The sequence below is a fragment of the Pezoporus flaviventris genome, unplaced genomic scaffold (genome assembly GCF_033815535.1).
Source record: "Pezoporus flaviventris isolate CSIRO_AGI_PZ_B2104156 unplaced genomic scaffold, CSIRO_AGI_Pfla_v1 ptg000107l, whole genome shotgun sequence".
NCBI classification, from domain to species: Eukaryota; Metazoa; Chordata; class Aves; order Psittaciformes; family Psittacidae; genus Pezoporus; species Pezoporus flaviventris.
Window position 1 is genome coordinate 2,358,195 of NW_026892655.1, and position 23,699 is coordinate 2,381,893.

Here is a 23,699-nt window from a genome sequence, read left to right on the forward strand (position 1 = left end):
GTACCGAGTTTAACAAAGGATGGAGCAACCCTGGGGAAAACAGCCAAGTAGGGGACAGAGCTCAAAGCCCCCTCCAGGCAGGCAGGAGGGCTCGGGAGCCTGGCCACTGCATCCCGGTGCTCTAGCACTCTAGCACCAGGCTGCTCAGCGCAGCAAGTGTCTACCTTGGTGGAGAAAAGTCACGGTGCAGCACCCCAGAGGTGGCCTTCAGCAGATGAATGCAACTCATGGCAGGTGGGAACAGGAAAGATCTAAAATATCTATAATATATACTTTTATTATTCACCCGTTAACTCCATTATACGCCAATCATGAGCTAGTTTCAGCAGTTACATTCCTTTGATCATGTCTTTACAAGGATGCAATTAAATCAACACAAAGGAGATGGCTGGTGCTGGCAGGACAGTGACTCCAGGCAGTAGGTGACAGGGTCAGTGCCACCGCTCCCGGTGTGGGTCCGGCTCCAGCAGAAAGGATGAGGCCGCTGGGACTGGCTCCTTGGCAGCGCCGCACTCTCCTGGCCAGGGTTCACCTACTGCAACACCAGTCCGACCTGGGGAGCCAACAGAAATGGGAGGTCAGGATGTGCCCCAGCACCAGCGTCCTCTGCCCCCCATCGACACAGCTCACAGGCCCTGGCTGGGAGGCTCAGTGTTGCCCATATGGGTTTCTCCAAGTTTGGAATATTATGCTGAGCTGCACTCCCAGAACAGCAGGTCAAAGGAGGAGATTCTCCCTCTCTGCTGCGCTGTGGGGAGATCTGCCCCCGCAGTCCTGATCCAGCTCTGGGGCAACAACACAAGAGGAATGTGAAGCTGTTGGAGCGAGTCCAGAGGAGGCCACAGATACTGCAAGGGGTGGAGCAGCTCTGCTCTGGAGACAGGCTGAGAGAGCTGGGCTGCAGAAAAGAAGGCTCCTTACAGAGAGACCTTAGAGAAGCTCCCAGCACCTAAAGGGGCTACAAGAGAGGGACTTTGGGCAAGGCAGGAATGGCTTTAACCTGCCAGAGTGGAGACTGAGATGAGCTATTAGACAGAAGCTCTTCCATGTGAGGGTGCTGAGGTGCTGGCACAGGGTGCCCAGAGAAGTTGTGGCTGCCCCATCCCTGGCAGTGTTCAAGGCCAGGTTGGACAGAGCGGCCTGGAGCAACCTGCTCTAGCGGAAGGTGTCCCTGCGCGTGGCAAGGGGTCAGGACTGGAAGCGCTTTAAGGTCCCTTCCAACCCAAACTAGTCTGGGATTGTATGATTTGAGAGCAGCAAAAGCCCTGGACTCGTGGCCAAACGGGCATTCACACCCTGCCCAACTCCAGCTGGGGAGGTGACTGATATTTGGGGTCCAGCAGTCTGCAAGACAGACTTGATTTACCTGCCAAGGTTGTTTCTAAGCTAATAGCCACAGATTTGGGAGAAGCTGCTTCCCAAGAGCTTGATTATCAGGCCAGGTCGCTCTACAGGCAGTCACCACTGCTGGGTGCTCTCCGGCTGCTGCATGACAGGACATACTGGTGGCTAATCCCGAGCTCTGATCTGCTGGAGCCACAGGCAGCTCTTTTGCACATGCTGTAAGTAGAGCTCCCCACTGGCACAGGGTCTTGCTAACACTGACTCAACAACCATCACACTCGTCTGTTCTCTCTAGAGCAGAGGGTTGAGGGGACGAGCCCTTCCTGTGCACTGGCTGGGCTGGAGGACTTCACCACCCCAAGGCACTGACCTTCTCCGGTGCCATGCTGGGACACTTCCAATTGTACAGGTAATACTGCAGGTTCCCGTCCCCAATCCCAAACTTCAGCTTCTCCAGGAAGGTTTTGTTTTCCATGAGATCCAGTGCATTGAAGACGTCAAATCCTTTCTGCAAGAGAAGATTAACAAAGACAAGACACAAAGCTATCAGTTCCTCCTGCTTACACAGATGAATTCCTCCCATCCATGAGCTGCCTGACCACACTCCTGTCCAGCTTTGTACCCCCAGAAGAAGGGACTGAGGCCACCAAGAAATAATTTAGCATTCCACCCTCAATTCAAGTGCTGTGGATGTACAGCAATATCATTTGCTGTAAGAAATGAGTAGATACCCTGAGCTCAGCTCACCACTAGCTGGAAGGTTCAGGCTATCCAAGCATCCCTCTCCTGGGTGGCAGATCCTTTGGGATTTGGGTCTGTACAGCCCTGGGTATAAGCCTTGCCCCATGGCCAGCCCAAGAGCAGCCAGATGAGCCATCACTCACCAACTTGGCCAGGATGAGAGCATCACTCATGAGGTCGATGAGAGGCGTCTTTGTGTGAACATTGTAGAAGGAGTAAGCAGCTTTCAGGCTCTTGTGGGTTGGGTGGTTCATGATGGTGGAGGGTAGCGTGTAGAAGCTCAGGAAGTCTGTCACCTCCCCTGCGGTGCTCTGGAAACCAGAAGTGACACCACAACACATCAGAGCCAGGATAAAGCCCGGCCTGAGCCTCAGAGAGGCTTTGCCAGTCTGAGTGACATGTGGGCTCCCTGTGAGGAGACTTTGGGCAGCCCAGGATGGAGGTGCCATTCTCCAGCAGCTCAAACCTCCCAGCCCGAAAGAACATCTCACTGACTGGGGCAGCCTCTTCCAGAGGAGGCAGAAACTGAAGAAAACACCGTCAATCTTGCTCCTGCCCCCTCACCTCCACCACAAACGTGTCGATGATGTTCTCCTGAGGTAAGAACCAGTGTTCCACCTCCTCTCGGCTCATGACGGGTGTCAGGTGGAACTGCTTCAGGTACTCGGTCAAGAGCTTGTGCACTGCAGAGATATCTTTGTGCTCCATTGGCCGCAATCCAGAAGTCTTGGGTGTCTACCGAAAGCAGGAGAAACCCTTTGAGTTGCTTGCACTGTGACTTTTATCACTGAAGGGCTCTCTGACAAGCAGCACAGAGATGCTATCTGCTTAGATCAGCCCATTTTCAGTCCCAAACCCCAGCATTCCTATCCCCCAGCCTTGCTTGCCTGGCATGATGGATGCGATCAGCTGTGACACTGGCACAGAGACCACAGAGAAGCACAGCAGGTCCCCAGGCCCCAAATGCCAGGTGAAGTTCCACTGGAAGTGGCCTCCTACCCACTAACAGCTCAAGATCTCTGCTTCCCTCTGGGTTTCTGGCCCCGCTTGCAGCAGGGATAACTGGGAGATGTGCCTCAGGCACTGCAAGGAACCACCTGAGGTTATTTCCAGTTGGTCTCAATTTCTACTGTATGGTTCGGGTTTCTCAGCAAAGCCCAGCTCAAGCAGCACAGACTGCTTCAGGGTTTGGGTTTCTATGCAAAACCCAGCAGTTACAGCCCAGCAACTGGTGCCTCTGTTGCAGCAGGAGGCAGGAGACAGGAGCCATGTGATGCTCAGCCCTGAAGCAGCACCCTCCAACTGCAACAAGCAGCTTTGACCAACAAAATGAAGGCAACAAGGTCAGGGAAGGTGGTGGCAATTTTAATGCTTTGTTTGGTTTTTCTCTCATATCCATCTGGGAACTTCCCAGGCAGGACAACAGCAGTGACAGAACCGATCAGTTTGACTGAAGAATGAGGGACTAACCCAGTGCACGGTCACTCCAAGGCTGTGTTTGGACAGATGAAGGCTGTCATATCTGCATTCTTGTTTTACCAGCAGGAGAGGATGTGACTCACCATCAAACAAAAGCTCACAAGGTCCTCTAGCTGCAAAAATTTGCCTTAAAATGCAGGTACCCAGGCAAAACATACATAAAGATTAAATAAAGAGCAGTGGCTTGACAGAATCATTTACTATATGAACGAAACCCCAGCTCTCCAGGCAGAGGACCTGACCTCAGTTGAGCTGCTTGTCTCTCCAATTCCCAGCCTCACCCCCTGCTCAGCAAGGAGCAGTTCATGAGCTCACAGCCCTGCCTGGCACCCACCTCGGGCAACCGGTAAAGCTTCATGGTACGTTGCATAGTCATGTTCCTGCTCAGGTGGGAAAATTTGACCTCGATGAGTTTCCGAGGATTCAGGGACCGGTGCCAATACCTGCAGAAACACACTCACAGTGGGAGACTTGTTCCTGGGCAGCAGGATGGCCACAAGGTTCTCAGAGGTGCCATGAGAGGGTGAGAACATCACAGAACTGGTGAAGAGGCCAGCAGCTCCCATAGAGAAAAACAAGGGCAGACTGAAGCACTTGTGTTGCAGAAAGTGTCCTGTCCTGTGATATATGAGCAGCTTAAGCAAAGCTACTGGACTTAATCCTGGAAGGATGTTGTGGGGAGAAACCTGGGCTGGAATCAATCTCTCCTGTCCTGGGGAATCCCACACATGCTACAGAAGATATCTTGGTAAGGGAAGGTCTACAGGCAGGAATCTCTTTGGAGTAGCCTAGCTACTCACCTGCAAGTCCCCACAGGCTTTGGCAGCACCACCCCTGCAGTGTAAACAGCCTGGAAGATTCCCTCCAGATGCACCCGCCGTGTGATCTCCCGGATCAGAACTGGAGCCACCCGTTTCGAACGCAGCTTTTTGTGCACACACAGGAAATTTATTTCTACCATCTTCTTCTCTCTTGGGAAAGAAACAATGCAAAGCATGAGACCCCACTGTCCTGAGCCAGGAGGATCAGTCCAACACTCAGGGCAATTTACCTCCAGCCCCTTCAAGAAAAAGAGCAGTCAAAGCCTTGGGGAAGGCCAAGGAGCAAGGGCTGGGTTTGGAGAACTCCCCCTTAAGCTGTTACCCAAGGTTTTCCCAAGTTAAATGGCTTCCATCCAGCCTTGGAAGATTTCTATAAACCAGAGCTCTAAGCTGACCTCACTTCTTAAGGAAAACAGCCTTCATGGTGGCTAACTACAGGATGTCCTTGCACAGAACTTCACTGCTCATCTTAAATATCCCCCACCTTCTCCTCCAAGCAGCAAAGCATCCCCACGGTTGGGCAGCATAGGTCTGGCTCTGTTGGTTGGGGAGGACAACACAGCCAGACCTCCTCAGTGCTCCCAGGAAGCCCCATGTACCATTAAGCGGCAGAATGAGAAATGCAGCCAAGCAGCACTCACGTGTCATAGATGTGGATGGTGGCTGGAATTGCACTGATAAATCCAACCAGCTTCTTGCTCGAGACAACTCTGACTCCACAGTGCCACTGAGGCAACCAGCCTGGAGGACGCAGTGCCCTGGAGAAGAGACACACTTCAGAAGCCACATCCCAAAGGTTCCCAGAGTACCTGCTCCTGCCTCCCCATTGTGCCCTGGGACACCCTGTCCAGGCTTCCCAAGGCAGCTGCAGGTTTGCAGGCAGGATGAGAGGGTGACAGTGATGTGACAAGCAGGACCACTGGGATCCAGAGCAATTCCTTTACTCTGTGGCCAAAGCCAGTTCTCACTAGTGACACAGGAGGAAATCCATGTTCCTTGATTGACCAACACCCTGAAGAAACAGCAGCTCTAGTGCAAGAGGTGTCCAAGTGTTATTCCTAGCAACACTGCTTGGCAGCCACCTTCATCCTACAGCTCCAGGGCATTGAGAAGTTCCTCAGCTACTGGTATTTTTACAAACACTCAGGGATCAACCCAAAGAGTTAAAAAGAGCTCCTAGTTTAGGCTCCTATCTCTCAAGGAAACCAGAGGCAGGCAGGGCTGAGTGAGAGCTCTCACAGTGTACATGGGACAATAGCACATGGTGACAGATGGGAAGGGAGGTTTCATCAAGTGAGATGGGAAAAGCAACAGCAGCTCCACTGCTGTCACTGGGATCAAGCTCAGCAGCATCCAGCCCCCTGTGCTCCATGGTCATGGTGCCACTCACCACAGCAGGAATTCAGGAGAGTAATCGAACCGGAACATGTTGTCATCGTCCTCCACGTAGTTCTCATTCAGCAGTGTGTACAGCTCTTTCAGCTGAAGCAGCAGAGACCAAGCAGGTTAAGAAATCTGTTCAGCCATCACATGCCCCAGCTGCCCTGAGATGGGACCCTGAGCACTTTTTGTGTGGCCACAGCAATGGGTAACATATGCAGATGTGTCCCTGTTTCTGGCATGTCCTCCTGCTCTGGCCTGCTGGCTCCAGGCTCCTGAACCTGCCACTGCAGAGCCTGGTAAGCAGCAGGACACACAGGATGACACAGGTCATCTCCCGGGGAGGTGGGTCACAGTCTGGAGGGTCTTCCTAAGTGAAAACTCCTGGCTTCAGGTATCCTTACATCACTGCGAAGAAACCAGGCTAACCAGGCCAACATGGGATGGGGAAGAGGTAACTGCACAGTGGGAGAAGTCAGACCCAGCTAACTCCAAGGAGATGACATGACCACTGAGTTGGGGAGTTGTCTGGTATGGTGAAGGACACACTCCTGTCCCCAAAACCACCTTTAGCAGTCCAAGCACAGAACTGCCAACTGGGCAAAGGAGATGGCCTTCCAGTACATGTGCCAAGCTGCCTGTACTCACCACGCCTCTATCTCCGAGGTCCAGGGCATCCCAGGTGAAGCCCTGAGGCAAAGTGTATGGCTCTTGACGGATATTGTCTTTGTCTGGCTCAACGGGACCATGGGTGTTCACCACTTCTCCTGTGAGAGCAAGGAGCTATGAAGACACCTACTTCTGAAGCCAAGTCTCCACAACAACAGCTCAATCTGGCAACCAATGTGACTCATGTCTCCTACCCCAGGTTCCTGCTGAGGGGAGCCATGAATTGCTATTTCACCCACCCAGTTTGGGATGTGTAACACATCTGTTGTGACACAGGGGCAGAGAATCAAAACTCCTTCCAGGGCAACACTGCAGCTGACTGTGCAGTAGAGAGGAGATGACCGAGCTGATGAGCTTCAGGGACACAGCTATGTCTTCCAGGTCCACATGTTACATCTTATCCTTCCCCATCCCCACAATCCCAGCCTCGGCCAGCACTTTCCCATGAGCTGCTCCATGGGATGGTGCCTCTCTCCCTGCCAGCTCTGGCCCTTGCCATTTGGCAAGTGTCAGGGTTTCCTTCCCACTGCCCTTACAGAAGAGCTGCAGTGAACAGAACTACTTTTGTTGGAAAAAACACTGACTCCTAAAGCTCCTGATTCAGCCAAGAGATCCTGGTTCAAGCACTGGCTTTCCTGGGGATGTCAACACAGTGGCATCACTTGAGTGCTGTGAAGGGAAGCAAACTGTGCGAATTAGGAATTCCCTTAAAAAGGGATTGGAAAGGTTTGCAGTTAACGGGGAGCTGAAGAAAGCCCAGAGCAAAAACTGCCCCCATCACACCCCTCCAGAAACGCTTACCCCTGGCTGTCCTCCCTGTTTTGAGCAGGTGCTGAACTGCTCTGGAATCCAGTCCCCAAAATCCCACAGCACTTTTGTTACCCAGCCTTCACTAGCCTGATGTACATAATACTGTGTGCCAGAGCATGTTCCTGAGTCAGAGCACAGCATAGCAAGTTGGTGTATGGAGGAACGTGCTGTTTTGTGCCTCTCTTTCCCCTGAAGACATCTTCCACCTTTCCTCCAGAGTTTACCCATGCAGAAATGATGTTTGCCATGCCCAGGATCCTCTGGGAAAAAAAGGCTAATTCAAGATCTGGTTTTGCTGTCTCACCCAACCCCATTCCATCTCACTATGACTTTCCAAGCACAAAGCTAAAACCATTGCTCTCAGCAGTCTCTGAGACAAAAGACTCAGCCTGGTGCTGACAGCAAGCAAAGGGAATCAAATACAGTTTGTGTTTGCAGCAAAAGGGACTTGAAGCCCCATAAAGGAAATTACTGAGGAGCAGCCAATTTGAAGCCATGACAAGCTATGGGTAAAACTAGAAACTATGGGCTCATTTACTAGTTCTCCTGAGCTCTACATGAATTTTGCTGGAGGAGACTAAGCAAAGCAACCCCGGCACCCCAGGAGCACTGCAGACTTGATCCAACAAGGCTGGGAAGAAGCACTGTCCAGCCACACAGATCAGCAAGCAGGGCTCCCCTCTGCCTTTCAGATGTGCTCAGCTGCCAATAGCTCCTGCCATCCTGAGCAACACCTGCTACTGACAATACATCACTTCTGATGGAGCTGATAGTGTCAAGAGCAAACTGGAGAAAGGGCTGGAGCAAAGACTAGAGCTGGGAAGAAGAGCCAGGCTGTTTGCAGGGGGAAGAGGGCAGGAAGAGAAAGGATTTCTCATCTTTAGATGTGCATGGCAGCTTGGGCATGCTCATGCTCTCAAGGTTTGTCTCTCCCTTCTCCTAGCTGAGCCCAGCACCTACCCATGCTAGAGGCTGAATTTAGCTCAGAAAACCAAAAATGTGGCAGCTCAGCATATGGACCTGCTTCCCTGAGCAACTGGCCCGGTCTCATGCCGAGCTACATTCCACACTAAGGACCCCTTGCTGGAAGCTTCAACTCTCAGAAAAAGCATAGCTGCAAGAAGAAGGCTAACAATGCTGCGCTTGAAACTTGGGCATAGAGGGCTCTGGAGACCCAGTTCAAGGGCTAATACAAATGAAGGGATGCCCAAACACAAGAGACATCAAATCAGGTGTCTGAAATGGCTCCTCGTACCTCTTGACCACCCAAAGCACCTGCACAGCTTTCCAGTGGCAGGGCTGAGAGTCCATGATTCTGAATGGGAGACAAGCATCACTGATGCCTTCAAAGTCCAGACAGGACAGCAATGAGAAGCCATCTAGGGACTCACCTGCTGGCCAGAGACCAGCTACTTCAGGTGTCTTTGAGCAGCCTGGGGACCACAAGGCTTCCCCCAAGGAGCACAAACCAGCAAGGGGCTGTACATACCTAGCTTCGGCACTGGCTGCGTGTCCCAGAACTGGTAGCTCCTTTTGCTGGCTTCCTCCATGGTTTTGGCAGGGCCTTGACCTACAGAGAAGAGCTCTATGGCTTTTTGAATCTCCTGGATCCTCTCAGCAGGTAATGAGTTCACCTGAGGACAGAACGGCAAAATGAGTAAGTTGAGCCACCAGGTCTGTATTTCAGCTCTTCCTTTGAGGGAGCTGACTCTGCCCTGGGACACTGCCAGGAAGGGGAGAGCAGGTAAGAGACTCCCTTCCCATCCTAGATTTTCCTGTAACCCTCTACAAAATGGATGAACTCTGTCACCAGCCACCTGCTACAGACCTAGACCTGGTTTCTAGGCACTCCTGGGTCAAGGGAGGTGGATGAACTGGCTTAAAATGCTTTAAGCTACAGTTAAGAGGGTGCTGTAAACCCCAAGTGCAAAGCTCCTTGCTCCACCTTGGCTAACACCCTGAGACTCCCTGGATCATGCAGGGACTGAGACTCTGCATGAGCAGAGACTCTGCATGAGCCAGAGACTCCCTGGCTCAATTCACACCCAGCACCTGGGTCTCCTGAGGTGGCTTTTCCCTCATTGCTTCAGCCTCCTCCACCTAAGCTGGATCCATGTCTGCAAATGGCAGCTTCCATAGAGGAGTCCCTGGGCCCTGTGGACTACGACAAGGTGGAGAGGCTGAATCAAGAAGAAAGATTTTCCTCCTCCTCAGACAGACCTTGGCAGGGTGGCCAGCTCCAAACCCCAACTGTTCCCTGATTCCTGAAGAATTTAGTTTGAAAATGCAAAGCCCCAAATTAATGCTCTGCACAGCCAGGAGGACAAAATATCAGCACTATCTGGATGCAAATTGGGTACTGGATAGAAAAGAGCTTCTGTTGATGTGCCCTGCCAGAGGATAAGAGGGGATGAGAAGGCCAGGAGGATGCCACCCTGGCAGGGACAAACCCTACGTATCCCAACCTTCTTTCTGAAGCACTGGCTGCTAGACAGGACCAGGCAAAGCCAAGAGGGGTGAGACAGACCCTGCTCTGACCTGGCTGCTGCTCTTATGAAAATGAGGCAGAAAATCAACAGTATCAGATGTCATCCAAGAAGGAGAACACACTTGCCATGGTGGATGTGGGCAGCAGGGGCAGTGGCAGTTCCCTGCCTGTGACCCTTTCATTGCTCACTAAAGTGGACTGGGACGTTCAGAAAACAACCACATTTACCCTGGAGGGCTCCACAAACACCTCCTGCACCGATGGGAATTCCCACACATGGAGCCAGGCTGGGCAACCACTTGAAAACTTCAGTTCTTTGAGCAGCCAAGTGCCTAAAACCCTGATTCTGGTGACTCCTTCCTTGCCCTAAGCTACACTGGGGAGGTTCAGGATGGGGCTGGATGCTGTGTGGGGCTGCAACTCTGGGAAGGGGGTCAGTCACCTTCACTGGCTGGTCCTGAGCCTGGTTAGGCTGATCTTTCTCTTTCTTCCTTCTGGGTTTTTTTTTCTTCTTTTTGACTCCACTGTCATTTGCTGGACTCAAGCCTCTAAGGAACAAAAGAAACATCATTAGAGCCCTGAGGTTTCTTTTGGAGAACATTTATAGGGTTTCTGTCGTTCTCTAAAGAAAACACAAGCTCCCTGCTCTCAGTCCAAGTTTCCAGGAGGGTGAATGCTCAGTGCACAGAGGGTGCAGTGCTGTGCCCTCTTCCCAGCATCTCTCCCAGAGCTCTGTGTTAGCTCCCAAAAGGGGACCAGCACCAACATCTCCTACCCTGCAGGTTTGCTCAGTGGTGGGGAGTGCCCCATACTGCAGGTAACCATGTCTTTGCTGTCACACCACCCCACTTGGCCACACGTATGTAAATCCACCCCAAGGAGAGGCAGGGATGCCCAGCTTAGGTTTTTTCCTCCTCTCTGAGCCCAAGGATGGATGGAGGACAGCAAACACTGGTCCAGCCCTGGGGATAAGTCACCACAGCAGGTTCAGGCACTACAGAGGGGCTGGTGGCCAAGGACACTGTCACCCCCCTGCAGAGGTGATGATCTTGGGATACAGTAGCTGTTACAGTGGGAAATTATACTGTTATGCTGGAGCTAGAAAACTGAGACTGAGCAGCAAATTTGGGAGCATGTGCCAGGGCATTGCCCATCCTTCCAGGGATACATGGCAGTCCCATAGCCGATGCGATCACCCCAAAGCATGAAACCTCACCCTGAACTCAGCCTTACTGGGCAAGTCCAGCAAGAGGACTATTGCTGGATGCCACCACAGAGGAAAAGTGCCTGCTCCCAGCATGGTGGATGTGGCCTAACCTGGGCACAGCACAGACAACGCTACTGCTGCAGGGCTGGGACACCTCAAGCCAGGAGCTTCCCTGGCTCAAGACCCCAGAACAGGGTCACAGCCTCCAAGACGGCCACAGCTCAGGTGGAGATTCAACCCTGAGATGGCCAGAGCAGGACTGAGCAGAGGGATGAGGGGAAACAGGAGGGACACAGGGCCAGGGGTGATTTGCCAGCTGCCAACACACACGAGGGGGCAGCGCACACCAGCAGCTTCGCTTAGCTGTCCTGTCCCTGTCAGTGCTGTCAAGTTTATTTTGCAGTTAAACCGCAGTAAATCTCCTCTTCTGTTTTCACTGAGGACAATAGTCCATGCCTGTCTCAAAGGGGAGAGGCCAGAGCAAGGAAAGCCATGGAAAACCCTGGGTGGGAGCTGCTCTTTGCATCCAGTGGCACATCCACAGTACCTACAACTGCAAGGTCCGCCACTGGTGGGCACTGACACCCACACCAGCGCAGGTCTGGCTGGAAACCGGGATGAGCTCGGCAGGGCTAGGTCTGCCCAGGGCATGATACGGGACATGTCTGGGGTCTCCTGTAACTGGGGACCTTGTCCTCTTCTTTCCCCAAGTCTGAGTTCAGGGATCCAAGTCAGCGTATTTGTTGTTTTATTGTATAGAGGGGTCTCCTTCTTCGCACTCCCAGAATGAGTGCTGCCCTCCCAGAAGGGACAACCACACAGCTGATCTGCCCAGAGGCACCAGCCAGCCTGGAAACTCCCAGTGAGTACCACTTGCTCTTCTCCAGAAGCATATTAAGAAGCAGAACAGAGAGAGGAGCAGCCACGGAGCTGCAGCCCTGTGGGAATCAGCATCACTGCTGAACTGTCCCTGCGGGGGGACATCTCCCCCTCCTCCCTCTGCTGAGGAAGGGCTTCACCTCCACCCCAAGGCACAAGCTCTGTCATGACAGCACAAGTGATTACAGCAAAGTGGTGCTGACACCACTGCTGATCCTGGTGACAAATGCACCATAGGTTATATTTTTAAACTCCTTGCAAAGGAGCATGGGTGAAACCTGGCAGATCCCCAACCAGGCAGGATGGCCACACTGAGGTACTGGGGTGAGCCAAACCATCCACTATGGAGCTGCAATAAACACAAGAGGGACATGGACCTGCTTGAGCAAGTCCAGAAAGGGCCACAAAGATGCTGTGAGGGCTGGAGCAGCTCTGCTCTGGAGCCAGGCTGAGAGAGCTGGGCTGGTTCATCCTAGAAAAGAGAAGGCTCCTTAAGGGAGATCTTAGAGCAGCTCCCAGCACATAAAGAAGCAACAAGAAATCTGGAGAGGGATTTTGGACAAGAGCCTGTAGGGACAGGACAAGGGGAATGGCTTGAACCTGTGTCCTGGGTTCAGCAGTAGCAGAAGAAACATGACTGCTACTGCTGAACCCAGGACAACCTGCCACAGGGGAGACTGAGATGAGCTCTTAGGCAGAAGCTCTTCCCTGTGAGGGTGCTGAGGTGCTGGCACAGGGTGCCCAGAGAAGCTGTGGCTGCCCCATCCCTGGCAGTGTTCAAGGCCAGATTGGACACAGGGGCTTGGAGCAACCTTCTCTAGTGGAAGGTGTCCCTGCCCGTGGCAGGGGTTGGGACTGGATGCGCTTTAAGGTCCCCTCCAGCCCAAACCAGTCTGGGATTGTATGATTTCTTACCAATTGTAACACCACAAACTGATGGCACAAGGCAAGTTTGTGAGCACATCTGAGGGCAGATGCTGGAAGCCATCCCTTCCAAAGGAGACTGGACATGTTTTCCCAGGTCACCTCCACATCAGGATGCTGGAGGTGTCAGATGAGAAAAACAAAATCCTTCCAGACCTTGAGTATTCAGTCGGTGTCACTTTGCTTCATAAATCAGAGCTGCCAACTCCCAGCTTGCTGCTAATGAGTTCAGCCCAACCAGCATCACTTCATCCCATACCAGACTCACAGGTAAAGTTCCTGAGAAAAGTCCTCCCTGATTTATGAGCAAAGCCATCGTGACCTGGAAGAAATCAGGATGGAATAAGGTAGGATGAAGTTTTGCATTCCCAGGTGTTGTGGTGTGGGGAAGGGCCCTGCTCCAGCTGGGAGATGAAAACCAACCCAGCAGAGGACTTGCCAGCATGTGTGAAAATGCTGGAAAACATGAAGGTCCAACTTGCTACACCTTGGGAAACAGTAATTATAGGTATTTTCTATTTTAAAGTCCATTTAGGAAAGCAAGTATCATCTTTGTTATGCTCCAGTGTAGCTGCAGCCCTTCTGACTCTCCTCAAAGTAACAGAAATATCCCAGGCATCCTGGGATGATCTACCACCATACAAAATGCCAACTACTGCAGCTGATGTGACCCACAAAGCTGCAAGGGCTGAAGTTGCTTGCTCCCTCAGCAAGGGTTAACTGCCAGGCCAGCTCCTGTCCCACAGCCCATGGTTTTTCTTCCCTATCTCCCTTCTAGCCTGAGCTGCTTTAAGAGATAAAGCGGGTGGAGAAGGACGCGTTGGCTGCGCCATGCAAAATGCACCCCCAGTACCTGCAACAACCCATGTTCCCTTCTCCCAGGAAAGGCATCACCAATATTATGGCCATTATGTATGGCTGTAACCCCACTTCCCCTCTACCAAATGACTCAGAGTTTGCCAATCAACCACTGCACAGAAAATAACACCCATAACGTGAGGCAGCACGAAAATAAGGCTTTTGAAAGCACCTAAAAACCAGGCAGGCTTGCTCAAGGCAAGACCCACTCAGACTGTCCTGCACCAGCTTAGCCCCCCTGGAGGCTGGCAAAGCCCAGGCATACCCAGTAACAAACTGGTGCCCAGCACCCACTTATCTATAACCTGAACCCACGCGTGCTCCTGCCGTATTCCCAGCTCTGAGGGCTTTATTTGTGCAAGGTGAGGGAGGAAAGCACAAGGGAGGACAACTCTGGCTGTGTCTGACTCCCCATGGCTCCCGCAGTTGCCAAAGCCAGGCAGGAAGTTCTGGGTGGGCATGGAGGGATTTCAAAGGCAGGGACAGGGTGTTATTGTCCATAGCATACACACTGCAGTGATCAAAAAGCATCTTCTGTTCCACAAAGCAAACTGCCACATTCAGCCTCAAAGACTGGCTCACACCTCAGCAAACAGGACCAGAAATGCTGGTTTGCCCTAAAACCCCGACTGGAAACAATTCCCAGATTCAAACAAGGGCTTGTGCTTGTAATTCCTCCACTGCATGGCCTTGCCTCCCCACCTGAAAGGTGTCAGATGAGAACTAGGAGCTCCCTGCTCCCTGTTTAGATGCTGGAAAATCCTCTGTGAAACCTGGGGCTAATCGGGTGCGGTGCTTAAGCTGTAATCATCTCAGGGGCCAGGGTGGGGAGGGAGGCTCTGCAGATGGCAGAGCACAGGTCCCGAAGCAGAGTGTGCCATTACTGTGCTCCTTACAACACCTAAAACTAAATCCTGCATGGTAGAGCACGGCAGATGTCCCAGAAACATCCCCTCTCAGTGCAAGTGATAGCAGGGATTGTCAAATCTGACAGCTGCCCCTCTGACTAAAGCCCCTTTTCCCCCCATGCTCCATCCAGCAACAACTCAGTTCACGCCACAGAACCCTCCCTGAACTCTTCCCACCTTCCCTGTGTGGTTTTGCCAACAACAACCACGTTTCACACGGCTGGGCCACTTGAATCCGTGGTCTCATCACTGCCTGTGGGCTGACAAACCCCATGGGCTGGCACCAGCTTGGGGAATTAGAGCCTGTGCTGGTCTCTGCTCTTCCAATGTCTTTATCTACAACAGGAATAAACCCTCCACAGACCTGGAAACATGACAGGAGCCTTCTCTGCACAAAGGGTGACAAAAGTGGGATTTGTTTGTACTTTTTGGGGGAGGAAATCAACTTGGACACCGAAGCAGAGAGCAGTGTAGCAAATTCCCTGTGCTGACACGGAACGGCAGCAAGGGAAGCTCAATTCCTCTTTCCTGGCCTTAAAAGGAAAGAAAGTGTTGCTTTCACTAAGTAATAATTGTGCGTTTTAAATCTCAGAGCCAAGATCCAGCAACTGTTTCTCTCAGCCCAGAAAGCCAACCGTATCCTGGGCTGTATCAAAAGGAGTGTGACTAGCAGGTCGAAGGAGGTGATCCTGCCCCTCTGCTCTTGTGAGACCTCACTTGGAGCATTGTGAGCAGTTCTGGTGCCCTCAACATAAAAAGGACATGGAACTGTTGGAACAAGTCCAGAGGAAGGCCACGAGGATGATCAGGGGACTGGAGCACCTCCCGTATGAAGACAGGCTGAGAAAGTTGGGGCTGTTCAGCCTGGGGAAGAGAAGCTGCGTGGAGACCTCATAGCAGCCTTCCAGTATCTGAAGGGGGCTTATAAGGATGCTGGGGAGGGACACTTCATTAGGGACCGTAGTGACAGGACAAGGGGCAACAGGTTAAAACTTAAACAGGGGAAGTTTAGATTGGATATAAGGAATAAGTTATTTACTGTAAAGGTGGAGAGGCACTGGAATGGGTTGCCCAGGCAAGTTGTGAATGCTCTATCCCTGGCAGTGTTCAAGGCCAGGCTGGACAGAGCCTTGAGTGACATGATTTAGTGTGAGGTGTTCCTGCCCATGGCAGGGGGGTTTGGAACTAGATGATCTTAAGGTCCTTTCCAACCCCAACTATTCTATGATTCTATTCTATTCTATGATTCTATAACTCTCACCACAAGCTGGGCCGAGGCAGGACTCAGAATGTTGCTCTGCAACCCCCTGGCAGCTCAAGACACTTCCCCTGCCCCGTTTTAGGGGACAGTGACAGGAAACACTCCCCCACTCCAGTGTAACATGACATATGAAATCAACAGAACAGAACAGAAATCAGTAGAACATGCATTGAGAAAGAAAACCACCACCTTTCCTATTGCTCAGTCTTTTCTCTCCTAAGTGGCTCCCCCCCGATTAGGTTTTGAGGAAACAGGAGCTTTGCCAGAGCACTTGGAAGGTTCACTGCCTTGTGCTTGTGATCACTGTGCCTGTCAGCCACACTTCCAACATTATTTCCTGAGTGATCCAAACTCTCTCTTTGTTACTGGGACACTTCCCCAGCTGCCCAGTTAGCTTGTTGCACGTCCATGCTTGCCCTAGTTCAGGCAGGAAACTGCATTTTAACTCCTTGAGGTTGCAGGTGTGATACTGGCCCAAGAACAGACCTTTCCCTGGCAAAGTACAGGTTGAACCTCTGGACTGGGAAATAACAGTAATTAAGCACTGTGTCTCCTCTCTGCTTGGCTCTGCTTTTCACAAACCTAACCATGTCAGAGGGAAAGAGAATAAAAATCTCCCCAGGAACAGCTATACCTATTAGCCTGAGACACAGTGCCACACTTGGGAGGCAAATACACCATAACCAGGCATCTGTGCTGTCATAAAGAAATCCTCTGTGATATTCCTTGAGTGACCTTTTATTCACTTCAGTTACTAGGCAGGCGAGATTGCCTCTGGAGAGCTGCCGATGGAGGAAGAAGAGCTGTCCAAGGCGACAGCCTCTGTGCCACAACGCTGGGAATGCAGCTGCTGGGGCACAAGGCGAGCAGGAAGAGGAGCATGGTGAGGTCCAGGGGCATGAAGTGCAAGATGCAAACCCTCTGGAAACATGATGTAGCATAAGCCACACATCGACGTGCCCTGCTGCATGTAAAGCCAGCAGGAATGAGAAGGAAACCAACAGGCATGGGGAGGCAGCTCCGTGTCTTATCAAATAAAGCAGCAAGTAAACGGGTGCCTGTTGGGGATTTCAGATCTTTACTACCTAGATAAAGCCCTTCCTTGCTATGTCCACTCACAACCAGCCTAATTGCTGCTAACTCAGTATTTCATATCCTGCTCCTCAAACCACAAGACAACATTAGCTGAGCTTTGCAAAACCCTGAGCTGTTTTCAGGATGAGGCCAGAATGGGTGCGCAGGAGCCTGGGCTTCTTCCAGGGCAGCCTCAGGCTCCGGGGAGCGCGATAACACACCCAGCGTGTCACTGTGGTGCTGGAAATGCCAGCAGGGGATTGTGCTGGGGACCAGGGGGCACGTGAGACACACCCTAACACAAGGACAACAAGAGCTGCGGATTAGGCTCATTCCTGACAAAGGAAGAGGCACTCGCGGCCCCGTCCCGGCTGCCCCCGGACACAGCGCTGCCCGTTCCCCATCCACGCCACTGCCGAACCCGACCCCACTCGGCTCCAGACACGCTCCCACAACTGGCGTGAATGAGAGCCAACGGATCCACCCCCTCGGGCAGATTGACGGGCAGCTACACCAATCGTAGAGCGGGACGCTGCCTCGCAGCCAATCAGCACGCCCGCAGGGCGGGCCGCCGCTCACTTCCCTGCCACCGCCTCCTCAATGGGCCCAGGCGCCGCCGCGGCGGGCGGCCCCGGTTGCCGCTCACCCCCGGTTAGAGCCGTGCCCCGCCTCGTTCTCGCAGTCGCTGCAGTACTCGTGGTCGTTCTCCTCCGGTGGCGGCCGCGGACACCTCGTCGGTGGCCGCCTCGCTGCTGTCTCACTGTCGTCCGCCATCTTGCAACGGAGCCTCGGCGCCTGCCGCACCCCCAAAACAAAGCGCGCCGCGATTGGGTGATGGGCCGTGGGGCATGCCGGGATCGGTAGTCTGTATCGGCGTGCGGAGACCACGCTGCGCCGGGTCCGGGACTATAGCTCCCGTCGGCCTTTGGGGGCGGCCGGGGTGGGGCTCGCTGGCGGCGGGGAGGGCTCATACACACTGGCGCAGCCTTGCGGGACCACCCGGCGTGGTGGAGATCCGAGGCCCAGATCTTCCGTCTCCTGTCCTACGTCGAGTCCGTGGGGTCCTCACCCTCACTCGCTTCCGGCCTAAGGGGGCGCGCCAAATCCAATAAAGGAGGCGCTGGTTGGCTGATAGGCAGTCCCCTTTTCCCACTAGCCAATAGGCGCACGGGATGCTGCTCCGCGCATGAAGCTCGGCAGAGGCTGAGAGGGTGGCGGCGCTGTAGGGGGTTCTTGCTGCAGCCCTAGCATCCCGTGGCCAGGCCCGGCCTGGGCGGTACCTCCGCTCCTCGGCTGTTTCTGCGCTCACCCCCCCCTGACGCCCAACCGTATCACAGGCCCCAGGCAGGAGCCGTGGCAGCCCCCCGGGCTTGGGGAGGCCTAGGGAGTGGTCACGGCCTGGGACCACCGGGAATATGCCACTTTGCAGGCAGGGCCCTGTCCGGTGGAGTCAGCGCATGGAGCTTAATTGAGCACCTGCCGAGGGGCTCGGGAGTGATTCATGGCGGCTGTTCCGGTGGTGGCTTTTTCCCCACCGAGGTTACAGTGTGTTATATGGGGTTTCCCTTTAATTGCAGCCTCCTCAAGCCAAGCACCAGGGCTGTGAGTGTGCCAGAGCTGAGGGGAGCAGGAGCAGGGTGGGCTGGAGGTCACGTTCACATTTCAGCTCTCAGCCTCAATGCACTCTGGTTGAGGCTTGAGGCAAAAAATTTACGCTGGAAAACCAGAGGAAGTGGGACAAGGGGGAAGTTTGGACACCTCAGTGTTTAAAAGCTGCTTTTCCGTGCTCTGGGTTACATCTCCCGGGGCACCTCTTTTCACAGTAGGAATAACTCACCAGGTTTTCCAGGTGCCTCTGTGGCTTTCATTTCAGCTTTCCCCACACTTGATTTAGTTGTTGCAGGCCAAAATCACACACACACACAAAAGTAGATTTTGGGGAAAAGTGGTTCTGGCCTCTACCTGTAACATCTGCAGGAACCCTGGTACCTTTGTGTGCAGTTCAAACCTGGGCTTGTTAAATATTTATCCTTCATACCATGCATCTTCTATCTGTACAGGCCCTTTGACAGCACACGTTTTCAAGCCCCATTTGGCTGTGGTTTCTAGACCGTACCTTCCAAGTGCTCTTTTACCCCTGCAGTAATTCTCACAGCAGCTGCCTGCCTGCAGAGGTATGTAACAGAGGGACAGAAATAGCAGAGGGTTTTGGGAGCAAGTCCCAGCTGAGGCTGGATGCCAGAGTGTGCGGTTACCGCGGCTAAAGCCTTGTTTACTCTACATGGGCAGGAGAGGTTTCCATGGAGCCTTCACCCCTGCAAGGCAGCATACCAAAGGCCTGATTCCTGTCCTGCAGTGTTAGCCCTTCCAGGCTGGCGCGGAGGGCACATAAGATCATGCTAGAGAGGACAGGATTTTAACCCTGCTGTGATAAAGACATGACCCCTCTGTCACGTGAAGCCTAGCATAACACCAGGAAAGGTTCCATATGCTGCCTTCTGCACACTGTGAACTCCGCAACTGCGCCACCGGCATTGCCCTAGCTCCTCGCTTTCCCACCTCGAAGTCCAAGTGTGCGGAATATCACACTCTGCGGACGGCTTCAACTCCTCCCTCTTCGGGTGGCTCCGCCCCCTTCGGATGACTTCAGCTGCGCTCGGGCCTCTTCGGGCGACTCCGCCCCCTTCGGGGGGCTTCCGCTACGCTCGAGACCCTTCGGGCAATGGCAGCGGTGTGGGGTGGGCAGCCGTGACCTGTTCCTGCCCCGTTCTCTCCCACCATGGACTGGTTCCATTGCAACAAGTGTTTCCGGCAGGAGGGAGCGCGGTTCGCAGTCACTAACTGCGGGCACGTCCTGTGCGCAGCGTGCGGGGCCGCAGGTGAGAGACAGGGAATTTCATCACTTTAATGCCTTTAAATGATGCAAAAAGGGGGAATTCCAACACTTTTGCCATATAAAGCAGTGGGAAAGAGAGAATTCCATCACTTTTACCTCATAAAATACTGGGAAAGAGGGAATTGCATCACTTAGCTCATAAAGTGGGGAAAAGGGAATTCCATACCTTTAACACATTAAAATGGTGAAAAAAGGGAATTCCATCACTTTTACCTCATAAAATACTGGGGAAGAGGGAATTCCATTACTTTTAATTCCTAAAGCAATGGAAAAGAAGGAATTCTTTCATCTTAAAGCCTTTAAATAGTGGAAAAAATGGAATTCCTTCACTTTTACCTCATAAAACAGCAAAAAGAAGGGAATTCCTTTTACCTCATAAAGTAGTGGGAAAGAGGGGATTCCTTCACTTTAATGCCTTTAAATGAAGAAGGAATCCCCTCACCTTAACACCTTTATTTGATGGAAAGAAGAGAATTGCTTCCCTTTTACCTCATAAACCAGCAGAAAAGTGGGAATCCCCTTCCTTTAACCCCTTTAAACAGCAGAAAAGCAGGAATTCCTGTATTTTACCACCTTTAACTGATGGAAGGGAATTCCCCCACTTTCACCTTATAAACCACCCTAAAAGTGTCAATCTCTTCCCTTTACCCATTATCCCCACAGGACCGTGCCCCGTGTGCGGCGCTGCCTGCCGCCACCTTCCCATCTCCCCGCAGGCAAGTCCCGTACCCCCCCTTTAACTCCCTTTAAATGCATTTGAACCCATTTAAAACCCCTTTAAACACTATTAAACCCCGTTAAACCTCCTCTTTCACCTTCTATGGCCATAGATGCGCCTGCAGGAGAAGCTTTTCTTCAAGAGCCCCACTGCCATTGCACTAAAGCACTTGGCGAGCATCACTCAGGTACATATGGGAGAAGAGGAAGGAGAGCTAGGGTGGTGCCATCTTGGGCACCACTTTCCTCCTCCCTCCCGCCCCACAGGTCTGGCGCTTCCAGCGCGCTCAGGAGGAGCTGCTGCTGGCCTCGCACCGTGACGCTGCCCGCCGCCATAGGGCGGCCATGGAGGAGGCGAAGAGGGAGCTGGGTGTGAAGGAGAGGTGAGGGGAGGCAGTGGGAGACATCGTAGTGGGAGTTCCTCATGGCGGGTGCCATCTTGAGTGCGGCTCTGCTGTCCCATGTTTGGAGTGGGAATCTGGGGCGGCATTATCGGTGAGGTGCCACTGGCACCAATGAATAGGCACCATCTTGAGTGGGGCTCCTAGGGGCGGCCATGTTGGTGAGGTTAAGGCGCCATTGACACCAATGGATAGCCGCCATCGTGGTGGGGTCCTTCCCCCATTGATTCCCCTATAGTGCCACCCTCTTGCTGTGGTTCTGCCCCACATTTATGGGGCTCTCACCCCCTATTTCCCCCCCCCCCACAGGGAGCTCGAGTCCCTGCGCCGGGAGAACATGGAGCTGCGTCAAGCTCAGGTGACCCCATAACCCCCCCATATACCCCCATACACCCCCATATAGCCCCTATATACCCCCATATCCCCTTCCCTTATGCATTAACCCCTTTCCTCTCCCCACAGCTCTCCCCCGGCTGGCGAGGGGGCAGCAGGTGACCCCCTCCCTATGGGAGTCTATGGGAGGCTATGGGGCACCTCATTGCCGCTCATCACCCTCCTGTGCCCCACACAGGAGCAGCACTCCCCGGCCCGTGGGGGTCACATCCCCGGCACACACAGGTAAGGCCCCCCCAGCACCCCCTTACCTGGGGGTTGCCCTGACCCCTAACCCTGCCTGCACCCGCAGTGACCCCGCAGCCCCGGCGGCAGCTCAGCTCCCAGGTGGTCAGGTAACAACAGCACAGACCTATTACATCCCATTATAACCCAATTATAGTCCATTATAACCCCTAATATATACCCCATTGTACTCCATTATAACCCCATTATATCCCATAATAACCCCACTCTGCCCCCATTCTAACCTCTTCCCCCCTACAGCCGCTCAGCCCCGTGGGAGCCCCCTCCCCCCCGCAGCACCCCCGTGTGGCACCTGGGCAGCGCCTACGGGGGTGGGAGCACCACCGCCGGCTCCAGTGTAGGCGAAAGGACCCCGAATCTGGCGGATTTCTACCCAAACTTCCACGGCCCACGCAGCCCCTGGCCATAGGATACGCCCCCTTTGCCCAAGCCCCGCCCTTATCTCTATATATGGTACTCATTTCCCTTAACCCTTCCCTTTATCTCCATGTAAAACCCCCTTCCACTAAGCCCCGCCCCTTATCTCCATAAATGGCCCCCTTCCGGTAAGCCCCGCCTTCATCTCCGTACGTGGCGTCCCTTCCGCTAGGCCCCGACCCTCATCTCCATAATTCCCCGCTTCCGCTAAGCCCCGCCTCCATCTCCAAATGTGGCTTCCCTTATCTAAGTCACGCCGCTCATGTCCATAATGGTCCCCCCTTCCGCTAAGCCCCGCCACCTTTTCCGTATTTAGCCCAGCCCCTCTTTACTCACCGAGTCATGCCCTCACCCATCATGGCAGCCACGTTGCCGTTGTAACGGCCGCACCGCGCCTCCATTTTGCGCTCCAAGATGGCGCTGGCGGTCGTGGTGCGGGCCGGGGCCCCGCTCCCGTCCCGTTCCCTCCTCCCGGGGCTCACAGCGCCCCGGGACCCGGCCAGGCGCTACCCCCTCGACATCGCCGCCCCCCTCCTCCGGAAGCTGTCGCCGCTGCTGCCAGGGCCCGGCACCTACCTCCTGCATAGCACCACCACCCTGACCTTCAAGGTACGCACTCTAGGGGAGTCATAGAGACACATAGGGAGACACTGGGGGTGCTGGGACCCATAGAGAAAACATAGAATCTCCGTAGGGGCAAAATGGGGGGAGGTGGGGGGGGTGGGTATGCACATAGAGACCACATAGGGGCCCATAAAGAGCTATTTTGGGGGAGCTGAGACCTATAGAGAGCCATGGTGGGGGGGGCTGGGACACACAGACACCCTATAGACCTCCATAACCCACCATAGACACCCCATAGTTCCCCGTATCTCCCCATAACCCTCCATAGGCACCCATAAGCCCCCCTTTTTACCCAATAACCTCCCGATAGACCCCCACAGACATCCCATATCCTCCCGTGTCCTGCCATATTTCCCCATAGGCCCCCATAGAACCCCATAAAGGGTCTTCAGACTCCCATCTAGGGATTGCAGACCCCCATAGACATCCCATAGACCCCCATATCTCCCCTAAATCCCCCATAGATCCCCAGAGACCCCATAATGGGTCTTCAGACCCCCAAATCCCTCCATATCACCCCATAAACATCCTATATCCCCCAGCTAGACTTCATAGAACCCCATTTAGGGACTCCAGACCTCCATATCCCCCCATAGGCACCCTATATCCCTCCCATATCCCCCCCATATCCTCTCATATTTCCCCCTAGAACCCCTTGTAACAGACTCCAGACCCATCTATATACCTCCCATAAACCCCCATATAACCCCATATCCCCTGATGTCTCCCCACATTCCCTCTTAGAACCCCATGTAGGGATTACAGACCCCCATGGACACCCCATATCCCCCCCGTAGAACCCCATAAAGCGTCTCAAGACCACCATAGAACCTCATGTAGGGACTGCAGATCTCCATGTCCTCCCATATTTCCCCACAGACCCCCATAAAGGGTTTCCAGACCACCACAGACCCCCATTTAGGGACTCCAGACCCCCATATCCTCCCTAATCCCTCCCTAGAGCTCCATGTAGGGACTCCTGACCCCCATATCCCCCCATCTAACCCCACTGTCCCCATTCCCCTGCAGCTGCACCACAGCATGGTGCATGTGGTTGACTCCTGCGCCATGACTGGCTCTTATGTGGTGTTGCAGTCAGTGCAGAAGGTGCTGGAGGTGAGCGCACAGGTGCTGGGCACCCTGGCGGGCAGCATCACCAACT

At 53.5% G+C, this 23,699-nt stretch overlaps 2 protein-coding genes across 2 annotated transcripts; one reads left to right on the forward strand and one right to left on the reverse strand.

The window, feature by feature from the left end:
- Positions 1-252: 252 nt before the first annotated feature.
- Positions 253-17,741, reverse strand: NMT1 (N-myristoyltransferase 1). Its single transcript, XM_061477556.1, has 12 exons — positions 17,490-17,741; positions 10,175-10,280; positions 8,734-8,878; positions 6,414-6,532; positions 5,776-5,867; positions 5,027-5,143; positions 4,365-4,535; positions 3,899-4,007; positions 2,650-2,820; positions 2,229-2,396; positions 1,715-1,852; positions 253-553 (listed from the first exon to the last, which is right to left on the reverse strand). The coding sequence occupies exons 1-12, from the start codon at positions 17,615-17,617 to the stop codon at positions 533-535; spliced, it is 1,485 nt and encodes a 494-aa protein (XP_061333540.1). The 5' UTR covers positions 17,618-17,741; the 3' UTR covers positions 253-532.
- Positions 17,742-19,603: 1,862 nt separating this feature from the next.
- On the forward strand, positions 19,604-21,991 carry RNF212B (ring finger protein 212B). Its single transcript, XM_061477621.1, has 9 exons — positions 19,604-19,722; positions 20,403-20,455; positions 20,570-20,644; positions 20,724-20,839; positions 21,167-21,215; positions 21,320-21,348; positions 21,429-21,475; positions 21,543-21,585; positions 21,737-21,991. Exons 1-9 carry the CDS (start codon positions 19,623-19,625, stop codon positions 21,903-21,905), a joined length of 681 nt encoding a protein of 226 aa, XP_061333605.1. The 5' UTR covers positions 19,604-19,622; the 3' UTR covers positions 21,906-21,991.
- Positions 21,992-23,699: the final 1,708 nt, after the last annotated feature.

What these genes read in the sequence shown, in the direction of transcription:
- NMT1 (XM_061477556.1), bottom strand. Translation starts at nt 17,617, where the DNA reads ATGGCGGACGACAGTGAGACAGCAGCGAGGCGGCCACCGACGAGGTGT. An exon ending in AAGCCTGTGGGGACTTGCAG is followed by an intron (nt 4,008 to 4,364) that starts GTGAGTAGCTAG and finishes GTGTTTCTGCAG; the next exon opens with GTATTGGCACCGGTCCCTGA. An exon ending in CTCTCATCCTGGCCAAGTTG is followed by an intron (nt 1,853 to 2,228) that starts GTGAGTGATGGC and finishes CTTCTCTTGCAG; the next exon opens with AAAGGATTTGACGTCTTCAA.
- RNF212B (XM_061477621.1), top strand. Translation starts at nt 19,623, where the DNA reads ATGGACTGGTTCCATTGCAACAAGTGTTTCCGGCAGGAGGGAGCGCGG. An exon ending in ACTTGGCGAGCATCACTCAG is followed by an intron (nt 20,645 to 20,723) that starts GTACATATGGGA and finishes CCCGCCCCACAG; the next exon opens with GTCTGGCGCTTCCAGCGCGC. An exon ending in GAGCTGGGTGTGAAGGAGAG is followed by an intron (nt 20,840 to 21,166) that starts GTGAGGGGAGGC and finishes CCCCCCCCACAG; the next exon opens with GGAGCTCGAGTCCCTGCGCC.